The sequence below is a fragment of the Eptatretus burgeri genome, chromosome 1, assembly GCF_056783735.1.
Source record: "Eptatretus burgeri isolate ZD-2024b chromosome 1, Ebu_testis_v1, whole genome shotgun sequence".
Lineage (NCBI taxonomy): Eukaryota > Metazoa > Chordata > Myxini > Myxiniformes > Myxinidae > Eptatretus > Eptatretus burgeri.
In genome coordinates, this window is record NC_140961.1 from 88,499,302 (window position 1) to 88,523,595 (window position 24,294).

The 24,294-nt window shown below is 41.1% G+C and overlaps 1 protein-coding gene across 5 annotated transcripts in view; it reads left to right on the forward strand.

Moving 5' to 3' along the window:
* Positions 1 to 24,294, forward strand: part of LOC147034923 (uncharacterized) — a 70,783-nt gene that overhangs the window by 26,976 nt on the left and 19,513 nt on the right. For 3 of the 5 annotated variants that reach the window (XM_085891250.1, XM_085891277.1, XM_085891287.1), the window contains 5 exons: positions 2,265 to 2,391; positions 5,024 to 5,199; positions 8,649 to 8,745; positions 13,762 to 13,831; positions 14,693 to 15,215. In XM_085891250.1, coding sequence (XP_085747376.1) covers positions 2,265 to 2,391; positions 5,024 to 5,199; positions 8,649 to 8,745; positions 13,762 to 13,831; positions 14,693 to 15,215 — 993 coding nt within the window. The remainder of the gene's footprint in view (positions 1 to 2,264; positions 2,392 to 5,023; positions 5,200 to 8,648; positions 8,746 to 13,761; positions 13,832 to 14,692; positions 15,216 to 24,294) is intronic. The other 2 variants (XM_085891269.1, XM_085891258.1) reach the window with 2 other exon arrangements.

The following is a 24,294-nucleotide window of genomic DNA, read 5'->3' on the forward strand; positions in this document are numbered from 1 at the left end:
GCAAAATACTGCAATTACTTCATTCCATGTGACAAAATTATCCGAGTTGACTCCGACTTGACTTGACGCCGCAAACCTGGCTTGACTCCGACTTTTCTTGGAAGCGCAATTCACTGAGTTTCAGTTTGGGAACTCACTTTGGGTACAACACGACAGCATCAGTAAGTAGAGTTTTGGTAGCAAAGTGACCACTTGCAGGGAACGCTGGTGCTTCTTGGCTAATATTGGAAAAGTTAATTTTTAAGTTGATTAGCAGCAGCTCATTTCTTCTCATCGAAGAAAATTTTGGACACATCATGTCTCCCCATCAAATGGCGAGATGCCAGAGGTTGAAGTGGCAAAGTAGATTGCTTTATTATATGTGGCCAGACACTCCCTCCTGTGATGTTACCTTGTACTTCAACAATAAAGAATAAAATATAAAGTATGATTGCAGTGTTCTCTGGAAAATATATAGAGCGTCGGTTCTCCTTGGTGGTTTTTCAGTTGAAGATTAAATGGTGACGTGTATACATATATATATATATATATATATATATATATATATATATATATATATATATATATATATATATATATATATATATATATATATATATATATATACACACACACATACAGTGACACACTTCTTCATCGTTTTACGGCCGTCTTCATGTTTGCATTTCTCAGCCGTGGTTCACTTAATGGCTGCTTTCCAGGCTGCACGATCCCTTGCTAGCCCACTTGTTCGGCCTTTATCTCTAAGATCATCTCTCAGAAACACATCCCATGTTTTCCTTGGATGGCTTCTGGCTCTCCTTTCATTCACGTTAATACTTATACACCTCCTCACACAACTACCCGCCCACATCCTTTCCACATGTCCAAACCATCTCAACCTACCCCTACGCATAACTTTACAAATGCTTTCTATACCTAACCTATCTCTTAATTCCACATTTGGTTTCCTATCCTTCAGTGTCACATCACGCATCCACCTCACCATTCTCATTTCATTTCGTTCACACCTCCGTTCATCCTCCTTTTTGATCACCCATGTTTCACTGCCATACATCATCATGCTTCTAATGCAAGCTGCATCAAGTTTTCCCTTTAATGGGAGAGAGGTCCCTTTTGACGTCAATGGGGGTAACAATTCCCTAAACTTCCTCCAGCCACTTCTAATTCTTGCATTCACTTCTGCCTCTACACTACCACCTGCACTAATCATATCACCAAGGTAACACAATCTATTTACACATTCCAGAGATGTATTTCCATAAGCGAACCTTTCCGCTCTAACTGGAGTCACTTGTTTACCTGCGCAAACAGCACATTTGAAGTCAGGTGCCACCTGCAGTCTACCCCTGATGCCACTACAGCTCTTGTGCACCCATCAGTTGCAAGATTTCCACAATATTGAATTTATACCTACACAACACACTGATTATCAGAAACAACAGTTGAGACTGTAAACCTTTTATCGATGCACTTGTAAATATTTCTGGATTATGCACAACAACCTCATGAGAGGGACATCTGTTTCTGCATTCCACCACTGTGAAAGATAAATTTAAACTTCTCTCTTGTGAACAGAAATGAACAACCACTAATGACAAACCTGCATTACAAGTTTGTCGTATTACGTGTTGCATTTAGAAAAGATGATGAGTTGCACTTAATTTGGCTAGTATGATAACTCGGAGGTATGTGGACCTGTCTCTGAGCTGACTCACCTGGGTTAAAATCTAGGCACAGCTTTCAACTGCTGCCCTAGTGTTTCACATGCAGGGCGAGTCATCAGTGCCATGCTTGGACTAGTTGGTGTACGTTTAATATCTCATGGTGTCTTTAACGTAGAGGAGGCGGTTTATAGCCGGTATCCCGAACAATTTGCAGGTTTCTGCCATAATTTTAAGTGGGACCATTAAAATCTCACCGCACATCAGTAATGATGCAACCAGCGTGCTGAAATCAGAATTAAATTGTACTGCAACGCCCATTTTGCTCAGAATAAATGCACCTCGTTGACAATTTCCACCAACTTTAATTTGGTGAACTGTTATTTATTTAATTATTGGTGAACTCTGTATTATAAGTATATTTGGTTAATCGTGCAAAGATGTATTTATCGAATTTGGTTATTTCAGTTGCTGCTGATGTGCTTTGGTGCATATGTATGTTATGAGTGTTCACAGATGCGAATTATGAATATTTATGCATGTTGCTAAATATATTTTTCATCATAAATTGATTGTGTCTGTGTTTTGGATGTTGTACAGCAGGTAGCATCTTCACACCCTTCGAGACCACCTGAGGACAAGAAACGTAAAAACGTCACGAGCAACTCGTCCTTCGAAAATGACGCGAGGTTTGAGGACCTTCTTAAACAAATAAAAGAAAGTCGAGGTGAGGGCGCACGATGACTAAAGTGCCATTTAGTCGAGTAGCTTTCTTGGAAGAATCTTGTTTGTGTTGTTGCAACCATCCTTCACCCAAAACATGCTGCATTTGCACAAACCAAGACTTAAAAAAAAAAATCCTTTCCTATTGAAGAATACAAATTGAACAATAGAACAATAGAAAGGAATGGGATAAGCAAGTAGTTGGAGATGAATGTTTTTTTTTTTTTTGCTTCTATTTTTGAAGGATGATTGAAGGATTTTTTCCTTTGTCTTCAGATGAAAAGAAAACTTTAATTCCAACAGACAGGCATGAGCACTTGTGTACAGATTCGATACTGGGAGGGGTTAGGGTTAATATTTTTAGATTTTGAACCAGAATTTTTACAAAGCTGGCTTCCCTCTTCTGAACAATGCAGTTGGCAAACAGTTACAAGGAGTGTAAAATGACCACCTTTCACACTTCTTTTTCATCATATGCAAGTAAATTTGGAAAAGTAGTTCCCAGTCTGGACACAAGTACTTCTGCAACAGCTTCACTGAATGCGAAATTCTGACATCATTAACTGTACAGTAATACCTTGCTTACTGCTCAGGATGCATTACTGGAAAAGAGAGCAACAATCGAAAATTCGCTAAAGGGGATCATTATACCATTGTTTATTTGGATATGCATCCCTGACAGCGTTGCTTCTTATGCATGAGTGGGATGAGTTATTCATTGGGGTGTCAGTAATCAGGCTAATAATACTAATACAGATGGTAAACATATTATTTTATAAACTCTGTAATACAGATGGTAAACAGCTTGGGGAGATTGAGGGCTGCCTTGTCATCAGCACTCGCAGCGTCACCACCTATACGGATGCTGTGAAAGTTACTGCGGCACCTAAACCTGTCAAATCCATTTTAACTAGCTCTCGATCTTCTCCGCCAAGCTGTTCCTTGAACGAGTTAACTTTGTTTTAGTTAACTAAGTGGTGGACTGGACAGAAGCTTTTATCTCGTCTGCATTGTTGAGAATTGTTTTAATGGTCAACGTAGCCAAGTCTAACGTGTGACTCACTTCCACTTGATTGTGTCAGAGCGTGTGCATCCAAACAATGGTGAGGGTGCGTTTTATTAATAGAGTGCTGCATGTTATGAATTTTCTTCATTTTTTTTTTTTTGGGGGGGGGGGGAGTGTGGGGGTAGTTGGAGAGTTTTTAGTTGAAAAAAAAAATATATTCTCCAGGACAAATCACTCTATTATGAATCGGCATTCTACAGGGTAGTGCAAAGTGAGTATTACTGACTGTATACACTAAAATGGAACCACATTAAGTTTTTGGTTTCTTTAATGTAATATCCACTGAAATTTGACTTGCGTTGAGGGACAATCTATTTCTTAAGGTTTTAAAAATTGACAAGTTTTCATTGTTTAAAAACTTTTTCAGCTCTCCGACCACTTCCCCTCCCACCCCCAACCTCCCACCCCCCCACCCCACCATTCTTTCTGCTCTTTCCTAACATGTATATCTCTTCCATCCTTTGTAGAATTAATTGTGAAATTAGCTTGTCAACTCAGAGCTTGCAAATCAACCGATTGCCTTCCTCTTTCAGAAACTTCTCTGCATTTTGGCACAGAAGGGAATACATTATGGATTGTGAATACCTTTTGGATTTGGCACATTTTGAATTGTGACTTTGGCAAAAACTGTTTCACCATTTCAAATTGAAAAGTGAAAGGCATGAAAATATGCAATTTCGCCACCTCCAAAATAAACACAAACAGCATTGTACTCGATTTAGTGTGCGCAAGATGTTGAGCATATTTGGGAATTTAATTTGTCTTTTAACGTCAATGAAGATATTCCTCCATAACACTTATTGTGACCCACATATCCTGTATGGAGCATATGCAGACTGAATGATGACGTGGTAAATGCATAATTTTGCCAAGCATACCTTTTATTAAAACATCTCAATAAATGATACCATTCGGCCCTGTAGGTGAGGATGCAGTTGATTTTTCTGCTTTTTGTTCTTGGCCTTGATTTTGGCAAATATTGAGTTCCGTGATCTTTTTCTTTGTGCTTGCACCTTGTCACGTGGCGGGTCGATCCGCTGGCTTGCACGTTGCTTCAGCCGTTCCGTCTCCTGTGGTGAGCGTCCGCGTGCTCGTGCTTGTGCTCACATTTAGAATCCTTGATATATATTTTTTGTTGGCAGCATTTCCCTCCATTCACTACTACTACTACTACTACTCAGCGCACACATCCATTCTCTCTCGCCAGTCTTTCCTTCCTTTTCTCTCTCATTCTGCTCCCCATCCCTTCCATTTTCAGATTTGTTCAGCAAGAGATTGAGTTGAATGCATTTTAATTTATGGCTGCATGGGTTGAGTGATCATTAGTTTGTAAACTTCTCTTTTTATTTTCTCCTCTCCTAACTGCCATGCTTGAATGTTTGTTCTTGAAGCCATCACTTCAAGTGAATGTAAATTCAATTCTTTGTCACTTCATAATGCTTTACCTTCCATTGAACGGCATTTTATCTTCAGTGACATTTCTCTGGAATTGCATCGTATTTCAGAAATGGTAATTAAATCGTGTTCGAAACGCATGTACTCCTAATAGCCATGCTTTCCTTGCGTGCAGTTGGTGGTATAGATGATGGAAAACTCACAGAGGCTCAAGTAAGAGAGGTGAAGAAATTGCTGTCCAATCTGCTGACCATCGAGCTCAAAGATTTGATCAATATCAAGGTCTTTTCTGGGATGCCTGTGCATTGGCAGCAGCAGCTGATTCATCTACTCCCCAAACTTGACCAGCAGGTATGGTGGTCACATATCTGGTTTAAGAAACGGTTCCATGAGACTATTGTGGGAATGCCTTCTTGGGGGGTAACCTTGTATAATATAACGATAGTTATTTCGCAAAGTGCATGTATTAGAATAAACATCAGGTAATTTAATTGTGCTATAAGTAGGGCAATTTTTTGTTGTGCTAAAAAACTTGAAAAGATGCATTTATTTTTTTTTATCAAAAGTTGCACCAAAAAGTAACTTTAAAATCCATACTCAGAGGCAACTGCAACGGCCAATTTTCAGTTAGTCATTTATTTATTAAATTCTCAAAGCAAAAAGTAGGCAATGATACAACATTTTCATGAATTTAGCATTGATGACATTTTACAAGGTTTTTAAAGTTGGCATTAAATCAAACCGCTCAAATTCATGGTTCATTGCTGTGATTGTAGTAAACAGAAATATATTTCTCAAGTTTTTGGGCGAGAAGTTATGGTTCTTCACTCGTAGTTTTTTTCACATTGTAAAAGAGCGTTCAACGCTCACCGAAGTAACTTGACACTTTTGCAACTTTGCATACAAACTTGGTGGAATGTCATCGCCAGATCTATGATCTGCTTTATGTCCTTGTGCTGCTCCAAACACCTCTCCAAGTAAGATGGTATCCCACATGCCTCACTGCCGACGCTGAGCGATTTCAGATCGTTAAAAGCATCAGCGATCGTATACGTACAACTTTCGCATTTTGTAACAAGCTCAATGAGGCACTTGTAGTCATGATCAATACTGAGCAAGTCCTTTGCCAGGTGTTCTGATGCTATCGCTTCCTTCACTCTGGTAACAAGCAAACCATCACCTTGAAATTCCCCAATGATTCTCTTGACTTCTGGAAAATTGTCAGCATAGTAGAAAGCCGCATTTAACCAGCTTTCCCAGCGGGTTACGATGGGTTGAGGTGGGTATCCAATTGCGGCAAACTCCTCCTTATGGTCTTTGTTCTTGACAACAGCACTCTTGACCCTGGTGATCAGATTATCGACATCAGAGAAGTGGGCTCAAACCTTTTCTGTGCAATTATGAAGTAGATGCACAGAACATGTGACATGGAATAGTCACGGGTAGATTTGCTTGAGGTGGTGTCCAGCAGCAGTCATGTAGCAGTCAGCGTCGCTCAAGAGTAGAACAATATTCCACCGGTCAGACTGTAGCATTCTGATTGCATCATCCACGGCCTGTATTACTGTCTGTGAGTTGACTGAGGCTGGAAGCTGCTTGCAGTGCAGCAGGGAAGTCTTTTCTGGTGATTTGACATTGCCCACGAGAGTGGTAATGTACTTTGCGCCTGCCACCTCTGCTTCATCGATGACCATAAATATGTTGTTCCCCTTGAACAAGTTCCAGATCCGCAATGTTTCTTTCTCCGCCATTTATGCCACTCGCGATCGGCACCAGGATTCCGAAGGTGCATTTGTAGCCCATGAATTGGAATAGTGACTTCACCTCCAGGTTATTGAGTTTGTAGAGAGGTATATCTGCAGAGAGAAATCTCGTAACTACCAGATCAACAAATTCTTGTCCCTTGCTCACTTTCTCAGCTTGCAGCAATGTCTGTCAAGGTTCATTTTCAGCATCCTTGGCTGTTGTGTGTTTTGTACTGTCACGATGTTTCAGAACACTGGGTCGTCGTTCGTGGCACACGACTGTAGAACTTAGCTTGCCAAACAAACTGTTCCCAGAAGTTACTACGAGCTCAGTTGGAAATTCTGCTGCATAGGCTCGTACGTTTGCAATAGAAGAAGCAGCTTCCCTGGGCATAATTAGCAAGTAAAGCTGACGTCCTTGTAATAGAGATTAAACTCAATATTTAAGTAAAAGGAGGTAAGATATAACAACTTGGTAGCAAACAGGAACACCACAGCAACACATGACAGAAAGTCAGTTCATTCAATGCACAGGTGATGCTCGATCAAAATGTTCTTTTTATCACAACGCCACCTGGCCGAGCGTTTCGCAGAATTAGCCACTCAAGTGTGGTCAACGCCTAAAGTTGTGCTGATAATGGAAAAGTCGCAAAGTTGTGCTAACGAGGAAAAGTTGCAAAAGAGTTGCTCTTATAACTTCCTCCCACTGCATCCTCAGGCAAAAAGAAAGCGAAATCTTTGCGTTTTGCGACATGGGAATGCCGTGCAAAAAAAGTTGCAAAAAATTGTTCCAGTTATAAGATATGCGTGTTGAAGTAGAAAGCTGTTGTCTTCCCTCCCACATGTGCCGAAAACCGCTATCCCATCACATCCTTTTTATGTCTTATTCCTTTGTCATCTGTCTTTTATGTACTTTTAAGTGATCTGATAGGCCGTCAGCACAAGCAAAGGTGGTAAAGCCCACCATTCAAAGTGGGTGAATGGTCAGGGTGGGTTGCCCTACCCAAGGGCTAGGACACCAGAGAAAGATGGCCGAGGGGGTGGGACTCGTGATGTAAAAGACAAGGGTAGGGGTAGAATAGTTAAATGCTGGGTGCAAATCAGTGGCGGGGGGGGGAGGGGGGTGGGTGGCGGGTGTGGGGGGCAGGGGAGGAGAAGAGATGCATGGGAGCGGCAAGCATTGGTTTGCAGCCTACCAACACACGCCCACTTCCTCCTCGTGCCGGCCCATGTCTATGGCAAGAAGTGTCTTCTTTTTTTATTTTTATATATTTTTGTCATCCCAAGTCGAGGCTCTGTCAAAGCTAAAATTTCTTGCAGGGAATATAACCACTCGAGACTAAGCTTCCTTCTGTCGGGCATAGCTTGCAGTATTTTCAGTCTCCTCAATTTATTTGAGTCTTTTCTTCTGTAGTGTGTTTGAAGCCTTAATGATTAGTTAGATCAGGACTTGCCAATCATTTGTTTACTCGGGAGGGGGGGGGGGGTGTATGGGGTTTGATTAATTTCCAGATTTATATTGCTTCTTCTGTATTCCTGCCCTTTTTGTTACACAATACACCTTTTTATATTTATGTGGTCTTAGAGTATTTGAGTTGCTCTGATCGCTAATTTTATATGAGTTGTAAATATCCGTTCAAGAACAGACATGATTCAGGCAATTAGTGCCCATTACAATGTGTGTAGAAAGTTGCTGTCGCTTGCAGACCTGTGTCCGACGATCTCCACTCGGATTGCTAATCAGGGTAATTGGACGCACGGTAACTTTTTGTGCGGTGCCTGATTAGCTCGGGCTTTCAAATTGAGCACGGTAACGTCACAAACAGGCTTGGGAACTTGCTTTTGGAGCACCAGAATCAGTTTGCCGACGTGACCGCTTTGACTCGTTTCATCACAATTCAGACCGGCCAACTGGGACAAGTCTGCGTACAAAAATACTTTTTATTAATGCCATTGAAATCATTGATTGTTGAATTCCCTTGTATGCTTTTTGATTATTATGAAAACAGACAAAATGTTCTGTAAAAAATCTCGGTCCTTGTTGTCATTTCACAGATTGCATCTGCGAAGACAGCCGAATTGAGCTTCTCTGCACTCAACAATGAGTTCTTTTCACATGCTATGTTCCAATGGCAAGAGAGATTCTTTGAAGGTGAATCTTGATCAATGCTGGTTAATCCCTTTAATATTGCACATAGTCTGGATGGAATGCCTGCTGTAGAACTTGTGTGATCACTTTGTTTCTTGTTTTGATTGTAAAAGAGGAAGTTACCCTTGTGTTATCATTTTTTTATTTACTTGCATTAAGGAATGTCCATACTGCTAGCAGAATGCTGTCAGGTGTGGTCTTTTATCAATGTTTGAATGCTCAGTGCATATAAATGTGCACCTGGATGTGTCCCATATGTGTGCGTGTGCACATTTGTTTGTTACCTTATGCTATGCTCAAATTTCACTTACTGGTGTATTTGTACTTTTATTGCCTCAAAGTTGGTCAATATTGAAATGTATGCATATCTGAAAATGTGGTGGGTGGGATAATTGGTTGGGGTGGGGTAGAGTGAGGTGAAGGCAAGATATTGGGAAAGGGGGGTGAGAGTTGTGGTGCAGGGAAGGGAGAGGTTGGTGCCAAGTGATCACGTGTTTGTGTTTTTTTTTTTTTTTTTTTACCTGCTTTAGCTATCCATATGGTGAATATTAAGTGTGTGTGTATGTGTGTGAAAAAAGGGTAGGAATGCGCGTGTTCATTAACAACACATGGCTGCTGGTTTTCATCATTTCTTGGACACAATTGTACTGTTCATGTGGTGCCCTCCTGTTGGTTGGGACAGGAACTTGGAATTTGGCTTGCGTGCCTGCAAGCAATGGCCGACTCTTACTAAACACACCGTGGGATCTTTAACATCTTTCCAAAAATTCTGGCAGACGAGAACCTGGCTTAATCTCTGATCATAAGGACGGCTTTGTCATTGAATGCCCGAAGCAGCAGGATGACTGTCTCGAAAGCTACCCCGTGCATGCGAAGCGAAAAGCGCGGTTAAGTAATCGGTTCAGGTCATTTCATCTGTCCATCAGTCTTATCAATTTATGATCGAGGAACAAGTTATTTTAATTGAATGTTATATTCTGAACATGAATCGGAAGACAAATTTTCCGTTTTACAGTACTTTGTCTCTGAATTAGTCCCGACTGTACATGCGCAGACAGGAGCGAGATAAATTTTTTTTGTCTTTCTGCCTGTGTGACAGTCAAAATTGAATGTCATTCCAAACAGAAAACTTACTGTTTTTAAGGACGTCATAATGGACACAACCAACAGGTACGAAGAACTAATGTAACATGTTTGATGATCGAGGTGGCAAAAAAGATGCTGCATCAACCGTGGTAAACGTCTGGAAGAATTTTTTTTTTTCGACCTTCAAAATTATTTTATTTCAATTGAATTATACACTCGGTGTACAAAACATTCAGAACACCTGTTCTTTCCATGAAATAGACTGATCAGGTGAATCCAGGTGAAAGCTTTGATCCCTTGTTGATTGCTCCTGTTAAATCCACTTCAATCAGTGTTGATGAAGGGGAGGAAATAGGTTAAAGAAGGACTGTTATGCCTTTAGACAATTGAGACATGGATTGTGTATGTATGCCATTTAAAGGGTGAATGGGCAAGACAAAAGATTAAAATGCCTTTGAACGGGGAGTGGTAGAAGGTTCCAGGCACATCGGTTTGAATGTGTCAAGAACCGCAACGCTGCTGGGTTTTTCACGCACAACAGTTTCCTTTGTGTATCAAGAATGGTCCACCACCCAAAGGACATCCATCCAACTGCACGTCAGTGGTCTAAAATGGCTCATTGATGAAAGAGGCCGAAGGAGGCTTACACAAATTGTGCAGAGAAACAGATGGGCTACATACAGTTAGTCAACTGTCAGTCCAGTACAACGTTGGTGCTGAAAGATCCAAAAAAGAATGCACAACTCCTCGTAGCTTGACAAGAATGGAGGTATAGCAGCCGGCGACCTTACATAGTTCCACTTCGTTCAGCAAAAAAACAATAACCTGCGGTTGCAGTGGGTGAAGGAATAAAAACACTGGGCACTGGAGGATTGGAAAAGCATTGGTCTGATGAATCCCGATTCCTGCTGTTTCACACTGATGGGAGGATGAGGGTATGGATAAAACCACATGAGTAAATGCATCCATCATGCTGTGTGTCAACATTGCAGGCTGCTGGTGGCGGTGTGATGGTGTGGGGTGTGTTTTCATGGCACGCATCGGGCCCCTTGATAAAAGTGGAGCAACGTTTGAATGCCACAGGATGTCTGAACATCATTGTCAATCAGGTGCATCCCTTCCTGGCAGTAGTGTATCCATCTGTGAATGGATTTCTTCAGCAGAATAATGCCCCATGTCACAAGGCTTGGATTATCCAGGGATGGTTGCACGGACATTACAGTGAATTCAGCTTACTGCAATGGCCTGCCAAGTCACCAGATCTCAATCCAATTGAGCAACTGTGGGATGAAATGGAACGAGCTATTTGGAGTAGAGATTCACTACCAGCCCACTTGACAACTGTGGGAAGCATTGGAGTGAATGTGGGCCAACATCCCTGTGGAATGCTTTCGACACCTTGTAGAGTCCATACCCCAACAAATTGAGGCTGTGCTGAGGGCAAAAAGGGGTGCAACTCAATATTAGGAACATGTTCGTAATGTTTTGTACACTAAGTGTATCTTTCAACACTGGAGAACGCAAATTGCCTTTTTGTCATTCACAACCCTTCCGTTTAGTAGTACATAAAAAAAAAAAACATTACGGCATTTGCCGCTCACAGACCCCGCCCATGTCCTTGTTTCTCAAGACTGTGTGGGGTAAGGTGTTGGATAAACTCTCTAGTTTTAATTGCAGTCAAGGAGCTACCACACATGTACCAAACTTTATGAAAAATACAATTTGCAATTCTCTCACCCCCACCCACTCTCATGTGCACACATGCTGGGACATGTGTATACGCACATTGCCAAATGTGAGCGTCTGCACAAGTAAAGACACTCGTATGTATTCGCAAATGTTCACGTACGTATATACACCCATGCACATACAATGCCTTCATAAAGTATTGACACCCATTGACTTTTATCACCTTTTGTTGTTGCAGCCTGAATTTAAAATGGATTAAATTTAATTTGTTGTCACCGATCTACACAAAATACCTTATTCATGACACAGTGAAAAAATGTTTTTCGAAATTTTTTACAAATTGATTAAAAATGAAAAGCTGAAATGTCTTTTGTAAATAAGTGTTCAAACCCTTGAGTCAATATTTTGTAGAAGCACCTTTGGCAGTGATTACAGCTTCGAGTCTTCTTAGGTATGTCTATCAGCTTTGCACATCTGGATTTGGGGATTTTCTCCCATTCTTCCTTGCAGATTTGCTCAAGCTCTGTCAAGTTGGATGGGGATAGTCGGTGAGCAACAACCTTCAAGTCTCTCCACAGATTCTCAATGGCATCCAAGTCTGGGCTTTGGCGATGCCACTCAAGGACTTTCACGTTCTTGTTCTGAATCTATTCCAGTGTTGCTTTGGTTGTATTCTTGGGGTCATTGTCCTCTTGGAATGTAAATCTTCGCTGCAGTCTAAGGTCTTTTGTACTCTGAAGCAGGTTCTCCTCAAGGATTTGCCTGTATTTGGCTCCATTTATTGTTCCCTCTATCCTTGCACATCTCCCAGTCCCTCTGACTGAAAAGCATCCCCATAGCATGATGCTGCCACCACCATGCTTCACGGTCGGGATGGAGTTAGATGGGTGATGAGTTGTGCTCGTTTTCTGCCAGATGTAGCGCTTTGCATTCAGGCCAGAGTGTTCAATTTTCATCTCATCAGACCACAGAATCGTTTGCCTCATTCTCTCAGTGTCTTTCATGTGCCTTTTTGCAAACTCCAGGCGTGTTGTCAAGTACCTTTTTCTCAGGTCTGGCCACTCTGCATAAAGCCTAGATTTGTGAAGTGCTGCAGAGATTGTTGCCCTTCTGGCAGGTTCTCCCATGTCAGTGAAGGAACTTTTGTAGTTCTGTCGGAGTGATCATTCGGTTCTTGGTCACCTCCCTGACCAAGGTCCTTCTTGCTCGATTGCTCATTTTGGTTGGACGGCCAGCTCTAGGAAGAGGCAGGGTAGTTCCATATTCTTTCCATTTCCTCATGATGGAGCTTACTGTGCTCTTGGGAACTTTCAACACTAGAAATTGTTTTATACCCTTTCCCAAATCTATGTCTCCTCACAATTCTATCTCGGAGTTCTACAGACAGTTCCTTCGATTTCATCGTAGAGTTTCTGCTCTGACATGCACTGTCAACTGTACGACCTTAAACAGAAAGGTGTGTCTGTCTAAGTCATGTCCAACCGATTGAATTGGCCACAGGTGGACTCCAATCAAGTTGTAGAGACATCTCATGGATGATTAAAGGAAATTGGATGTACTCGAGCTCAATTTGGAGTGTCATAGCAAAGGGGTTGAATACGTATTGACTCGAGACATTTCAGCTTTTCATTTTAAATTGGTTTGTAATCATTTCTAAAAACGTGTTTTCACTTTATCATTGTGGGGTATTTTGTGTAGATCGTTTCAAAAAATTAAAATTCAACCCATTTTAAATTCAGACTGCAACACAACAAAATGTGACAAATGTTGAGGGGTGTGAATACTTTCTGAAGGCACTGTAAGTGCACATTTTTGAACGTCTTGGAAGTTAGAGCCACAAAGCAGTCGTCAATTTTTTTTTTTTCCGAAGGATTTGTTTCAGAATGGCTTGGCCAATTGCAGTAAAGGTTACACTTCTTTGGTGAAGGAAATAGTCCTTTAATCTCGAACCGATTGAGTATTTGCGATAGAAGTATGGGTGTGAAATTGCTTTGATTCAATCTGCATTTTCGAAAGCACAGGTCATTGTGTGCTCTGACTAAATTTATAATTTCTCTTTTTGTGAATCAAGTGCTTTAAAGAAACTGCAAATGAAAGTAATTCACATATTCTGCATGGCCTGTGGTTAACGAGCACATGCTCTTGTTTCCATTTATGCATGCTAAAGTGATGTCTGGTATTATGATGCTATTATGACGATGCTGAATTTTTCTTCTTCCTTTAAAAAAAAAAAAAAAAAACTAGATTCGGATCTCCGCCTTCGTTTTCTGGAGAAGCTGAAAAATACAACGGATGTAGCTGAGATGACTAAAAGGTACAGTTTGTATGTCATTAGACTCTCATCTACAAACTCCTCCATGAAGCCTTGGATCACTGTAAAAAAAAAAAAAATTAAAATGGGAACGGCACTCGGTAGAGCGCATTTCTCTGCCAGGCGGAACAGTTTACGTTATGTATCCTACTGATCAGCCAATCTGCATCCAGACCTTAACCAAAATCTAATCGGCTTGTTTTTGTCACCTACCCAACTCATCCACCAACTTTTGTCATAATCCGTCCACAACTTTTTGCGATATCATGCTGTATTTTGTTTCTGTTTTTTTTGATGGTGAAGAATCTCTTAAAAAATTATTGTTACATACCCAAGCGGTCCATCATGCTTGTCCGAATCCATCAATAACTTTATGAGATATCCTGCTCACAGCCAAACAAGCAGGGGTGAAAACACAACCTCTATCTACCTTCGGTGGCAGAGGTAATAGATAGAACAAGAAGGCTTTGGTCCTAATTGCATATCTCACCTTCTTGCAGTTGCTGTTCCTATGAATATTTGGGTCATCAGTCAAATTAGTTGTTATTGAGCAAACTTCGATTGTTTCATGTAGTTTTTTTTTTTTTGCTTTTTGTTTTTTAATTTTATTTTTTGCAGATGATAATTGCAATTTGATGTGCTTGGCCATTTAGACTGTGATTTAGCGTATTAAACTTTTGGTACATCCATTTCAATGAATGGCTCTCCAAAAGTTGTTGCATTTGACATTAACTGTGATTTAATTTGGTGTGTTTGATTTTAATTTCTGTTTCCAATTAAATTTATGCAGGCTCGTATCTCTGTGTTTATGAAAGTGTTTGGTGCATGAAATTGAATGTCTGTCTGAAATTATCTGTCCCTCAGAACATTCTCTGCTACATCTACGAAAGGAAAATGTGCCGCACATGTTTCTGAGCAATTAGGTTCAAATTATGCCAAGAACTTGCCTCCAATTCCTGCTGAACAGATGGTGCCTGGTGGTTTGTATAAGCAAATGTTCTTTCAACATGGACATAAGAGTAAATCTGGGTCACAAATACCATCAGAGAAAATGCAGACTTTGGCTGCAGACAAGACTGCAAATATGATAATGGATGATTTTGGGGTCGAAGTTTTGAACAACCTTGGGTACAAGTCAGGAATTTCTGGTTCGGATTTGAAAATGTACAAGTTTCCATTTAATGTGCCCAACGAAGTTGTCTCCTGTTCTGCAAATTCGGAAAAAGCCCTGGCACCTTGTGAGAGTGTGGCTTCAACACAGCGTCATAGTGGTGGTGAAGCACAAAATGAGGTCATTCGGTTTGGAGACTGTTCTGAACCTTGCGAAGCTACCGATGCCACCTCTGTGCTGGATCCATTGTGGAAAGCCTTGATGATGCCTGTGGAGGTATGTCATCGAGAAGTGCCCTCGGGTTTATTTCATATATATATATATATTTCAAGGATTGTGTGACCATCAAGTGTATGGTGTATTTAATTGGAGTTTGGTTATTTTATACTCTAGTGACATGTTAAGTTGTTTAGTCTTGGTTCGCAGATGATGGCTTGACTAATTAAGAGTCTTGTCAATGTTATTGCAAGATGCAAAACGATGCTTTGTCAGTATAGGGAGAGTTCATCGTTTCTCAGAGCGGTTTGATGGTTGAGTGGGTAAAGCCTTGTGTATTTAACTCATTGATATGTGCAAAATTCCAATTTCTGCTCAGTTTTCCTGTCCAGGATGAATTCCAACTTTGAAACGTTTGTGACTTGTCGTGAGCACCTCCAACACTCTGCCAAAAGTACAATCGCCACCAAATTGTATTTTGGTTGCAAGATAAGGAAACTCATCTTTTACCCAAAATTGCTAATTCTTTCGTTGTGCATTGAGAAAGTTTTGAAAACAGTCCATTCAGAATAGACGTCACCATGGGGGCATTTATAGGGCTCACACCAAGTGCTGTGAATAACTTAGTGGGTTCATGGCATGTTGCATTTAAATTATTATTTAAGATCCAGTTGGATCTCTGATAGAATTGTGATTTGAGGAGAACAAGAAGTAGTGTTCAGCCATATTAAATGCTGGGAAGAAATAGAAGAATGGTATCATTAATAGTGAGCTCCAGAGATGGGAATAGTATGCTTTAAAGCTTTTGTATTGATGAGCTAAACTTTTTGCAAGGTGTGTGTGTGTGTGTGTGTGTGTGTGTGTGTGTGTGTGTGTGTGTGTGTGTGTGTGTGTGTGTGTGTGTATGTATATGTATATATATATGTATGTGTATATACATATATACAGTATATTGTTGTGGGCTGGGTGTCTGGGTGAGAAGACCACTGGGGGGAGGGGGGGTGGGGGGGAGCTATCTTGGGTTCCCACCAGAATCCCCGGAATCGCAGGCCGTTGCACATGGGTAACTCTGTGACGCGGCGGGTCGCTAACCGACGGTGAACGCCAATAACTCAACCACGTGACTGAGGGTCCTCCGTCTACAGTTTTTCTGGTTACCTAAAAATTAATCACATGATCTAATTACCGGGGGACACGCCCTCGTTACCGCTTGTCTGAACCGGATAACTTTACCGGATCAGATGCAGCTGACCAACACTGCCAAGGACGTACCGGCAAAAAGAATGGATCGTTGGGAATATAGTCCAGGCTCGGCTAGTTTATGGACCATGCTGGATCAATGAAAGAAAAGACAAAAACGAGCTGGGAACATTTCTACAAAAGGATTTATTACAGGCAGGCGAGGAAAAATGTGGAACAGTGAATGTAGTTTATTGTTGTGTGTAAGTAGAGATAACAATAAATGTGAGGTGTGATAATAAAACAAGCAACTTACAAAAGCAGACAGAGCATAGTTATCCCGATATACCTTCTGCAATCTTCACTTAAGCGAGGACAGGCGACACACACACACACACACACACACACACACACACACACACACACACACACACACACACACACACACACACCAATGAAGATGAGTTAATGAGAAGAAAAAGGAGAGGAGATGAGGCTAACGGTCTCCCAATACCTTGCACGATTGACCGACCGCGCCACCCAGTATGTTTTGGGGGGTTGCTCTGCTGGACGATCACTCCTTGACAGCTGGCGCGTCGTGTCTTGCTTGGCAATCCAGAGAAGGGGGCGCGACCATCAGGCATGAATGAGGTACTTTGGGTGAAACCAGCAGCGATTGGGTGGGCGGAGTCGAGAGTGAGTGGGCGGAGTGTCAGACAGGATCAAGTGGGTGGGTGGATTCAGCGAAGAGGCGGTGAAGAATGCTGATTCAGCAGCGAGTCGGTCAAGAAGGCAGAGTCCAGAGAAGAGCGGGACGAGCAGGAACCAGTAGGAGCGAGCAGACAGGAACTCAGACGGCCCCAGCAGCCTCACCGGGAGGAGGGGCGAGAAGATGTCTGTCGTCCCCGGAAGACACCCGTGGCCGTTGTGGTGAGCGAAGACTGACGGTACGATGTTATTGTAAACCCATGCGCAGACCCGAATGAAGAGATGCGCTATGCATGCCTCGTACAGTGCGCGTGGATCCGCCACCATACATGCGGTTATTTATTACAAGCTGCGCCCGTGTGCCATCGTGATTGCGGATATTTATCACAAGCGGTGTTTGTGCATGGTGCCAACTCCGATCCGCGCATGAATTGAAGGAAAAAATTGGGTTATTAGATGTAGATTCGGGTTGAAAAGAGTATAGATATGAGTTTTAGATGCCGAAATGGGTTGAAAAGAACAAGCCGCATGTGTCGTGTATGGCAGGGGTGATGTTGTTTGGTTCCACTGTCTGCCTACGACACCGCCTCCTCGCACTGGCGCCGTCGTGTTGTTGATGCTTGTGCTCTCCTGAACAGTGGGTGGAGATTATTACACGTGTTCCGTGCAGATTAGTGGTGGTGGTGGTGGTGGTGGTGGTGGTCTGCCTTTCTATCCTCCCGGGCACGGCACGTGCTTTCGATACTTGTGCTGACTTTTGTGAAGACGCATTCTTACAGTGAAGGGCATGGCCGCAGCTTTTACAGGCGGCCGTTGCTTGGATTTATCTCAGGAATAAGAGAAAAAGAGGAGGAATGAAGTTAGAGATATAATCAGGCCAAACTATGAGATCCACACAATGCACTTTGTCCCGTTTAACTCATTAGACATGAGGGAAGGGTCTAACTGGACGTATGTTAATGAAATAACTGTCTGGGGACAAATGCATGATGGATGCCATTGCCTTGGAGGGACGTGGTTCCCAGAACCGCAACACGACCCTCTTCCCCTTTGCTAAACCCAAGTCATAAACATTCATGTGGCACATAGTTGCAGTTTCCCCTCGGATATATATATATATATATATATATATATATATATATATATATATATATATATATATATATATATATATATATCTTTATCTCCATCCACACGTGTGTGTGTGTGTGTGTGTGTGTGTGTGTGTGTGTGTGTGTGTGTGTGTGTGTGTGTGTGTGTGTGTGTATGTGTATGTATATATATATATATATATATATATATATATATATATATATATATATATATATATATATATATATATATATATATATATACACGAGGTGTGTTCAAAAAGTATCCACCCTTAATTTTTCATGCGTAAACAAATGAAGCAAGGAAGGCATGGTTTGATGCAGGGATGAAGGCGATTCTAATCCGTATGCGTGAATATTTTCCCACCTGCAGAAGCTGTCAGTCGCCGACAGACCGCCGATGAGTGAGGAAGTGTAAGTGAGCGCTGTCGGATTTTCGTTTTTGACAAAATGACGGATCACAGTGGTCTCATCGCCAGTGATCACTGTGTTGAAGAAGTTGGGAATGCTGTTCACAGTCTCCAGCATGTCCTGTGCGATCTCCAAATGGAGTTGCTTCTGCTCGTTCGTTAGCAGCTTTGGCACGAACTTCGCTTAGATTCTCCTCAAGCCCAAATCCTCAGTCACAGTGGAATGAACGGATCCAATGCTGATGATGCCGCCTCGTCTGCAAGTTCTCTGATCGTGATTCGACGATCCTGCATCAGCAGGGTCCTCACTTGGTCAATGACTATCTCATTTTGGGATGTTGAGGGCCTACCAGAACGTGCTTCACTTTCCACTGATGTGCGACCATCTTTGAAGCGGTTGTACCAATCTTTTATCTGTGTGGTGCCCATTGCTTTGTTCCCGAAGGCCTGTTGAATCTTGCAGATCGTTCCCACTTTGGAATTGCCAAGCTTTACACAAAATTTGATGCAGTACCGTTGTTCAAGTTTTTCCGTCATTTTGTCAAAAACGAAAATCCGACGGCACTCACTTACACTTCCTCACTCATCGGCGGTCTGTCGGCGACTGACAGCTTCTGCAGGCGGGAAAATATTCATGCATACGGATTAGGATCGCCTTCATCCCTGCATCAAACCATGCCTTCCTTGCTTCATTTGTTTACGCATGAAAAATTAAGGTTGGATATTTTTTAACACACCTCGTGTGTATATGTATATATATATATATATATATATATATATATATATATATATATATATATATATATATATATATATATATATATATATGTATATATGTATGTATGTATATAAAATGGTGTGGCCACGGGTAGCGAGACACCAGTTTGTAATGAGATACCAGACACCAGAAAAATTCACTCATGACCTTCCCACCCAATTCATTTTTAAACTTACCAATAACCTTTATTCTTTGAAGACAACACATCACCTGACTTGTAATTACTTGTATCATATATATTAATATTATCAATCATATCCTCATTTACATCACTTGTCTTAATTTCTAATATAAAACTATCTGTGTCCATATATAACGACACATTATCCTGATACTTTGATTTTAAATTATTATAGTAATAGTTATACATTAATGACTTTGACAAGTCCAGAATTAATGTTCCTATATAAATAGGTTTATCCATTTCAATACTCTATTTTTTTCCAAATGAATAGCACAAAAGTTCTCTGAAAACACCTCCGCTCATTCAAAACTTGGTCTATTAATTAATCTTTGAAGCCTGTTTCCAAGATGTAGCAAGTGTTATGTTTTGTCGATTCCAAACATTTTCCATAGTCTTTCCAAATACAGCATCATTCATTAATTTATAAAAGTCCTTCTCAAAATCTGTTTTGTTTCTGTTCTCCTTTTTGTATTAAAATCAATATACTTATTTAACGAATGACTGTTTAAATTTCAAAATCCAATGAATTTTCCTCTCTCAACCCAGCAGATAAATATTGTCTCAAGTTCCTTTGATACAAAACATAACTTTCTTTATCATTTAATGTAGAAAGTAGTTTTTCTGGAGATTTACCTTTTATATTAAATGACTGTTGGTAATCGCTTAACCATTCTTTTCTTGGACTTTCTTTATCAGGGGCATAAGGTAGGTCTTTATGTTTGTGATGAAGTTCTTCTGGATATTTTAAATCAACCTCAAAATCATATCCAACTTCAGCTTCATCCAATTCTTTTTGAGAGGAGACAACAATGTCTTGTAAAACTTTTTCATAATGTTTTTCTTTAACCCATTTCAGTTTTCAATCAGGTAAAGTTTGAGACATAGCCCACACATACAAATTGTTAGCATCATAATACATCAGGTAAGAGTTGTCCTCATTCTTATTATAATCAGGAAGATATTTATTATTTGCTTTAGCATATCTCTTGGAACATACTTGAGATATTCCTCCTCTTTTAGCCTTCTGTATCTTTAAAAGCATATCTACATCACTGATTAATTCCAAATTCTGTTTTGTCATTTTTAACGTAGCACTCCAAGCCAAACCCGGGGCTGTGTAATAGTGAACGGAGTCTAATCCATAGGCATTTTTTACGACAAACTGTTCTAAAAGTTTCAAACACATCATCCAATAACAATACATCAGTTTTAAGATACAAATCATGATATTCTCAAAGATTCTTTATATTAAACTTCTCCCAATCCTTTTAAGCTTGTGTATAATCTCTATCAGAAATATGAGTTTTATTTAACTTGTCATAGAAACTTTCCCTTGAAGGAAGTTGTGTTTCTTTAAACTTCTCAAATGAATCCATGTAGTCATACGGATATATTCCCTTTTGTGATGAGAGATCAATCTCTTCTTGATTTGAGAAATGTGATTTAAGATTCGGTAAGTTTTTTTTTTTTAATATTTGATGCTAAGTTAGATTATGGACTTGCCATAAACTTGTATGTGTCAAGAAATCTGATATGGGTTATGGGGGATGTATGAATTGTTTTTGTGAATGAGATGTATTTTTGATCTGTTTGGAATGGCAGAAATATCTCCAGATGTCTTTGATAGTTCATTTATAAATACATGTGTGTCATAGTGAGCGTTGTTGTGAAGAAAGACAGGCATAAAGTTTGGAGGCTTGTAATTAAGATTACAACGGGAATGAGCTGTACCTCAATATTTACGAGTAAGATGACAGTGATCCCTAACCTTGACCTCTCCCTCAATTTTCTCCTCACAAATATGACAGATATTGTTCTTTCTAAATTCCTTTTTCTCTCCCTTTGTTTATGACATTGGTTTATAGGTTTTAACCATTATATCTCTTCATCTTATACAGTCTTTTTCCAATCATCTTACAAACTCCTCTGAAGCATCTTCTCCTCCATAAAGTTCTAACTTGTTGTATTCATCACCAACAGATGATTTGATATAATAACAGAAACCACAAGGAGTATGTTTTTGATATTTATTTGTGTATGATTTATTTGGATTTGGAGAAACAGTATCTATCTTTTCAAGGATGCTTTCAAAATCAGCATATATCACAAACGGGTGTTTTATAGATTTGTTAAAATCTTTGAATGATATGTTTGAACCTGCTTTTGGTAAATTGATTACGGTTGATTTATGATCACTACAATATTTTGAATGTTGATTTAATCATTCTTTTGTATGAAAGGAGTTGAGACATCTCTTACAAGGATACATTTTACATTTTCTCTTGTATAGTTGTGATTTGGTTAATCTTGATAAATTTTTGATGAAAGCCGAATGTGATTTTCCTTTGAAGTAAAGTAGAGAAGGTCAATGTGTGTTTCATCATTTGAATAGTTGTTTGAAATTTTTAATATCTGAACTTTGTTTGTATCCGTTAATCCATGTACATTAACAGACAGATTAATTATTCATTTTCTCAAATTTAGGAATATCTCTCAATGACATTGGAAACTTTAAATCTTTTTTTTTTTTTTTTTGTATACTTTGGTCGAGGCTCGTATGAGAGCTAACACACAACTCACAGCAAGGAGGCATGAGACAAGAGGGGCGGGAGTGGAAGGGACAAAACAGTGGGGAACAGACACATTAGGTGAACTGTGGAAGGGAGAGGGATGGGGATGAGACGGGGAACATGGCGAAGAGAAGATGGACATTTCAGGGACTTTCAGGAAGGAAAGCAGGAGAAATGAAGGAAGTGGGCTTGGGTGGATTATCGGGGGTAGAAAAGATCGAGGATTTGGATGGGGGAAGATAAGAGGTGGTGGTGAACAGCTGTTTTGAAAGCCTGGAGGGAAGAATGGGAAAGAATAGAGTGAGGAAGTTTATTCCAAAGGTGGGAAAAAGAGGAATGAAAGAGTGAAGATGAGCAGTGATTCGTGATTTTGGTAGTTTTACCAGAAGGGGTTGTTGGCGGACCTTGAGCGCCCTGTGGAGATGTGGTGGGGACAAATCGCAGAGAGAGCAGGGGGGCAAGGCTGGAGAGGAGTCGGTAGAAGACAGAAAGACCACCGACCAACCTGCGGTGATTGAGTGAGAGGCCCAAAGACTCAGCTTCATTGCGGGAGATGCCGATGATCTTAAATGCCCTGGTTTCGACAGCGTGAAGCCGAGAAAGGTGGGAGGCAGGAGCACCAGCCCAGAGGGGAGAGCAGTACTCCATCAGGCTACGGACAAAAGCTTTGTAAGTGGTCAGGAGCTCAAGAGGGCCGAGGAAGGACTTAGCACGACGGAGGATTCCCAGTCGGCGACTGGCTTTTGAGGCGAGGTTGGAAATGTGACTTTCCCAGGAAAGGTCATGGCAGATAGTGAGACCTAGAAGCTTGAAAGAAAAGACTTCTTCCAGAGGATTGTTGAGAAAGTGGATGGGGGGGTTTTATAAACGGTCCTTTCGAAGAGACATAGTGAGAGTGTGAGATTTGTCTGGATTGAAAGACATGTTCCACGTGTTGGACCAGTTTGTGATTTTATCCAGATCTGCAGTGAGCGAAGAAGCTGCTGCTTGCCGGTCTGAGGGATGACAGATGGTACGGCAGAGGGTGGAGTCGTCGGCAAAGAGAAATAGAGGATTTTCCTGAGAGTCCGAGAGATCATTGATGAAAACCAGAAAAAGAACAGGGCCCAGAACGCTACCTTGAGGAACTCCAGCCTGCACAGGAAGAGGGGATGAAAGAACTCCATTTAGGGCCACACGTTGACTGCGACAGGAGAGGAAGTCTGCGAGCCATGAGTGGAGATGGCCTTGGATACCATGGGAAGAGAGTTTGGTGAGTAGGGCAGGGTGCCAGACTGTGTCAAAAGCACGTGATGTGTCCAGGGATACGGCTCGGATTTCCTGTCTGGCATTGAGGACCTCCATCCATTGATGGAGAGCAGAAGCAGTATATCCAGGGTAGAGTGACCTGGTCTGAAACCAAATTGATGATCGGAAATCAAGCCATTGGAGAAGAGGAAGGATTTCATGTCTGAAGCGATGATGGATTCCATCACCTTGCTGATGATTGGGAGAAGGCTGATTGGTCTGTAGTTACAGGGATCTGTTTTTGCACCTTTTTTATGCAGGGCAGTGATGTTAGCAGATTTCCAAGCAGATGGCAGATGACCTTGGGCAAATGAGAGGGTGAATAGAACAGAGAGAGGGTGAGCAAGAGCAGAAGAACAGGCTTTGAGGACACGTGGGCTGATGCCGTCTGGACCGGTTGCGGAATCTGACTCGAGGTTTGAAAGCAAGCTCTCCACCTTGTCAGGAGAAAAGGATACAGAGTCCAGGGACAGTTGGGTGCGACTGGGTAAAGTGGGTAGAGATAGTGATGGGTTTAGGACACAAGATTTAGCTGCAAACACTGAGTTTAGACATTCAGCTTTATCACGTGTGGAATCAGCAGTGCGGCCATTTGAGGTAAGGGAGGGGATGGAGGGGGAACATACACCAGAAACAGATTTGATTAAACGCCACCAGGATTTTGAGGAGGGAGAGAGGTTTGAGAGTTCAGACTTGAGATGAGAAAGATGTTGTTTTCTGGCTCTCCTGAGGGTAGATACACACTTGTTCCGAGCTTTGTGGAAAGAACTGAGATTGCCCTCAGTTGGGTTTGCTTTCCATGAGGCAAAGGCAAGTTGTTTCAGGACAACTGCCTCGCCACAAGCTTCAGTAAACCAAGGGCGGGAGGAAGGGTAAGACAACTGAACACTAGAGGGGATAAATCTGTGCAT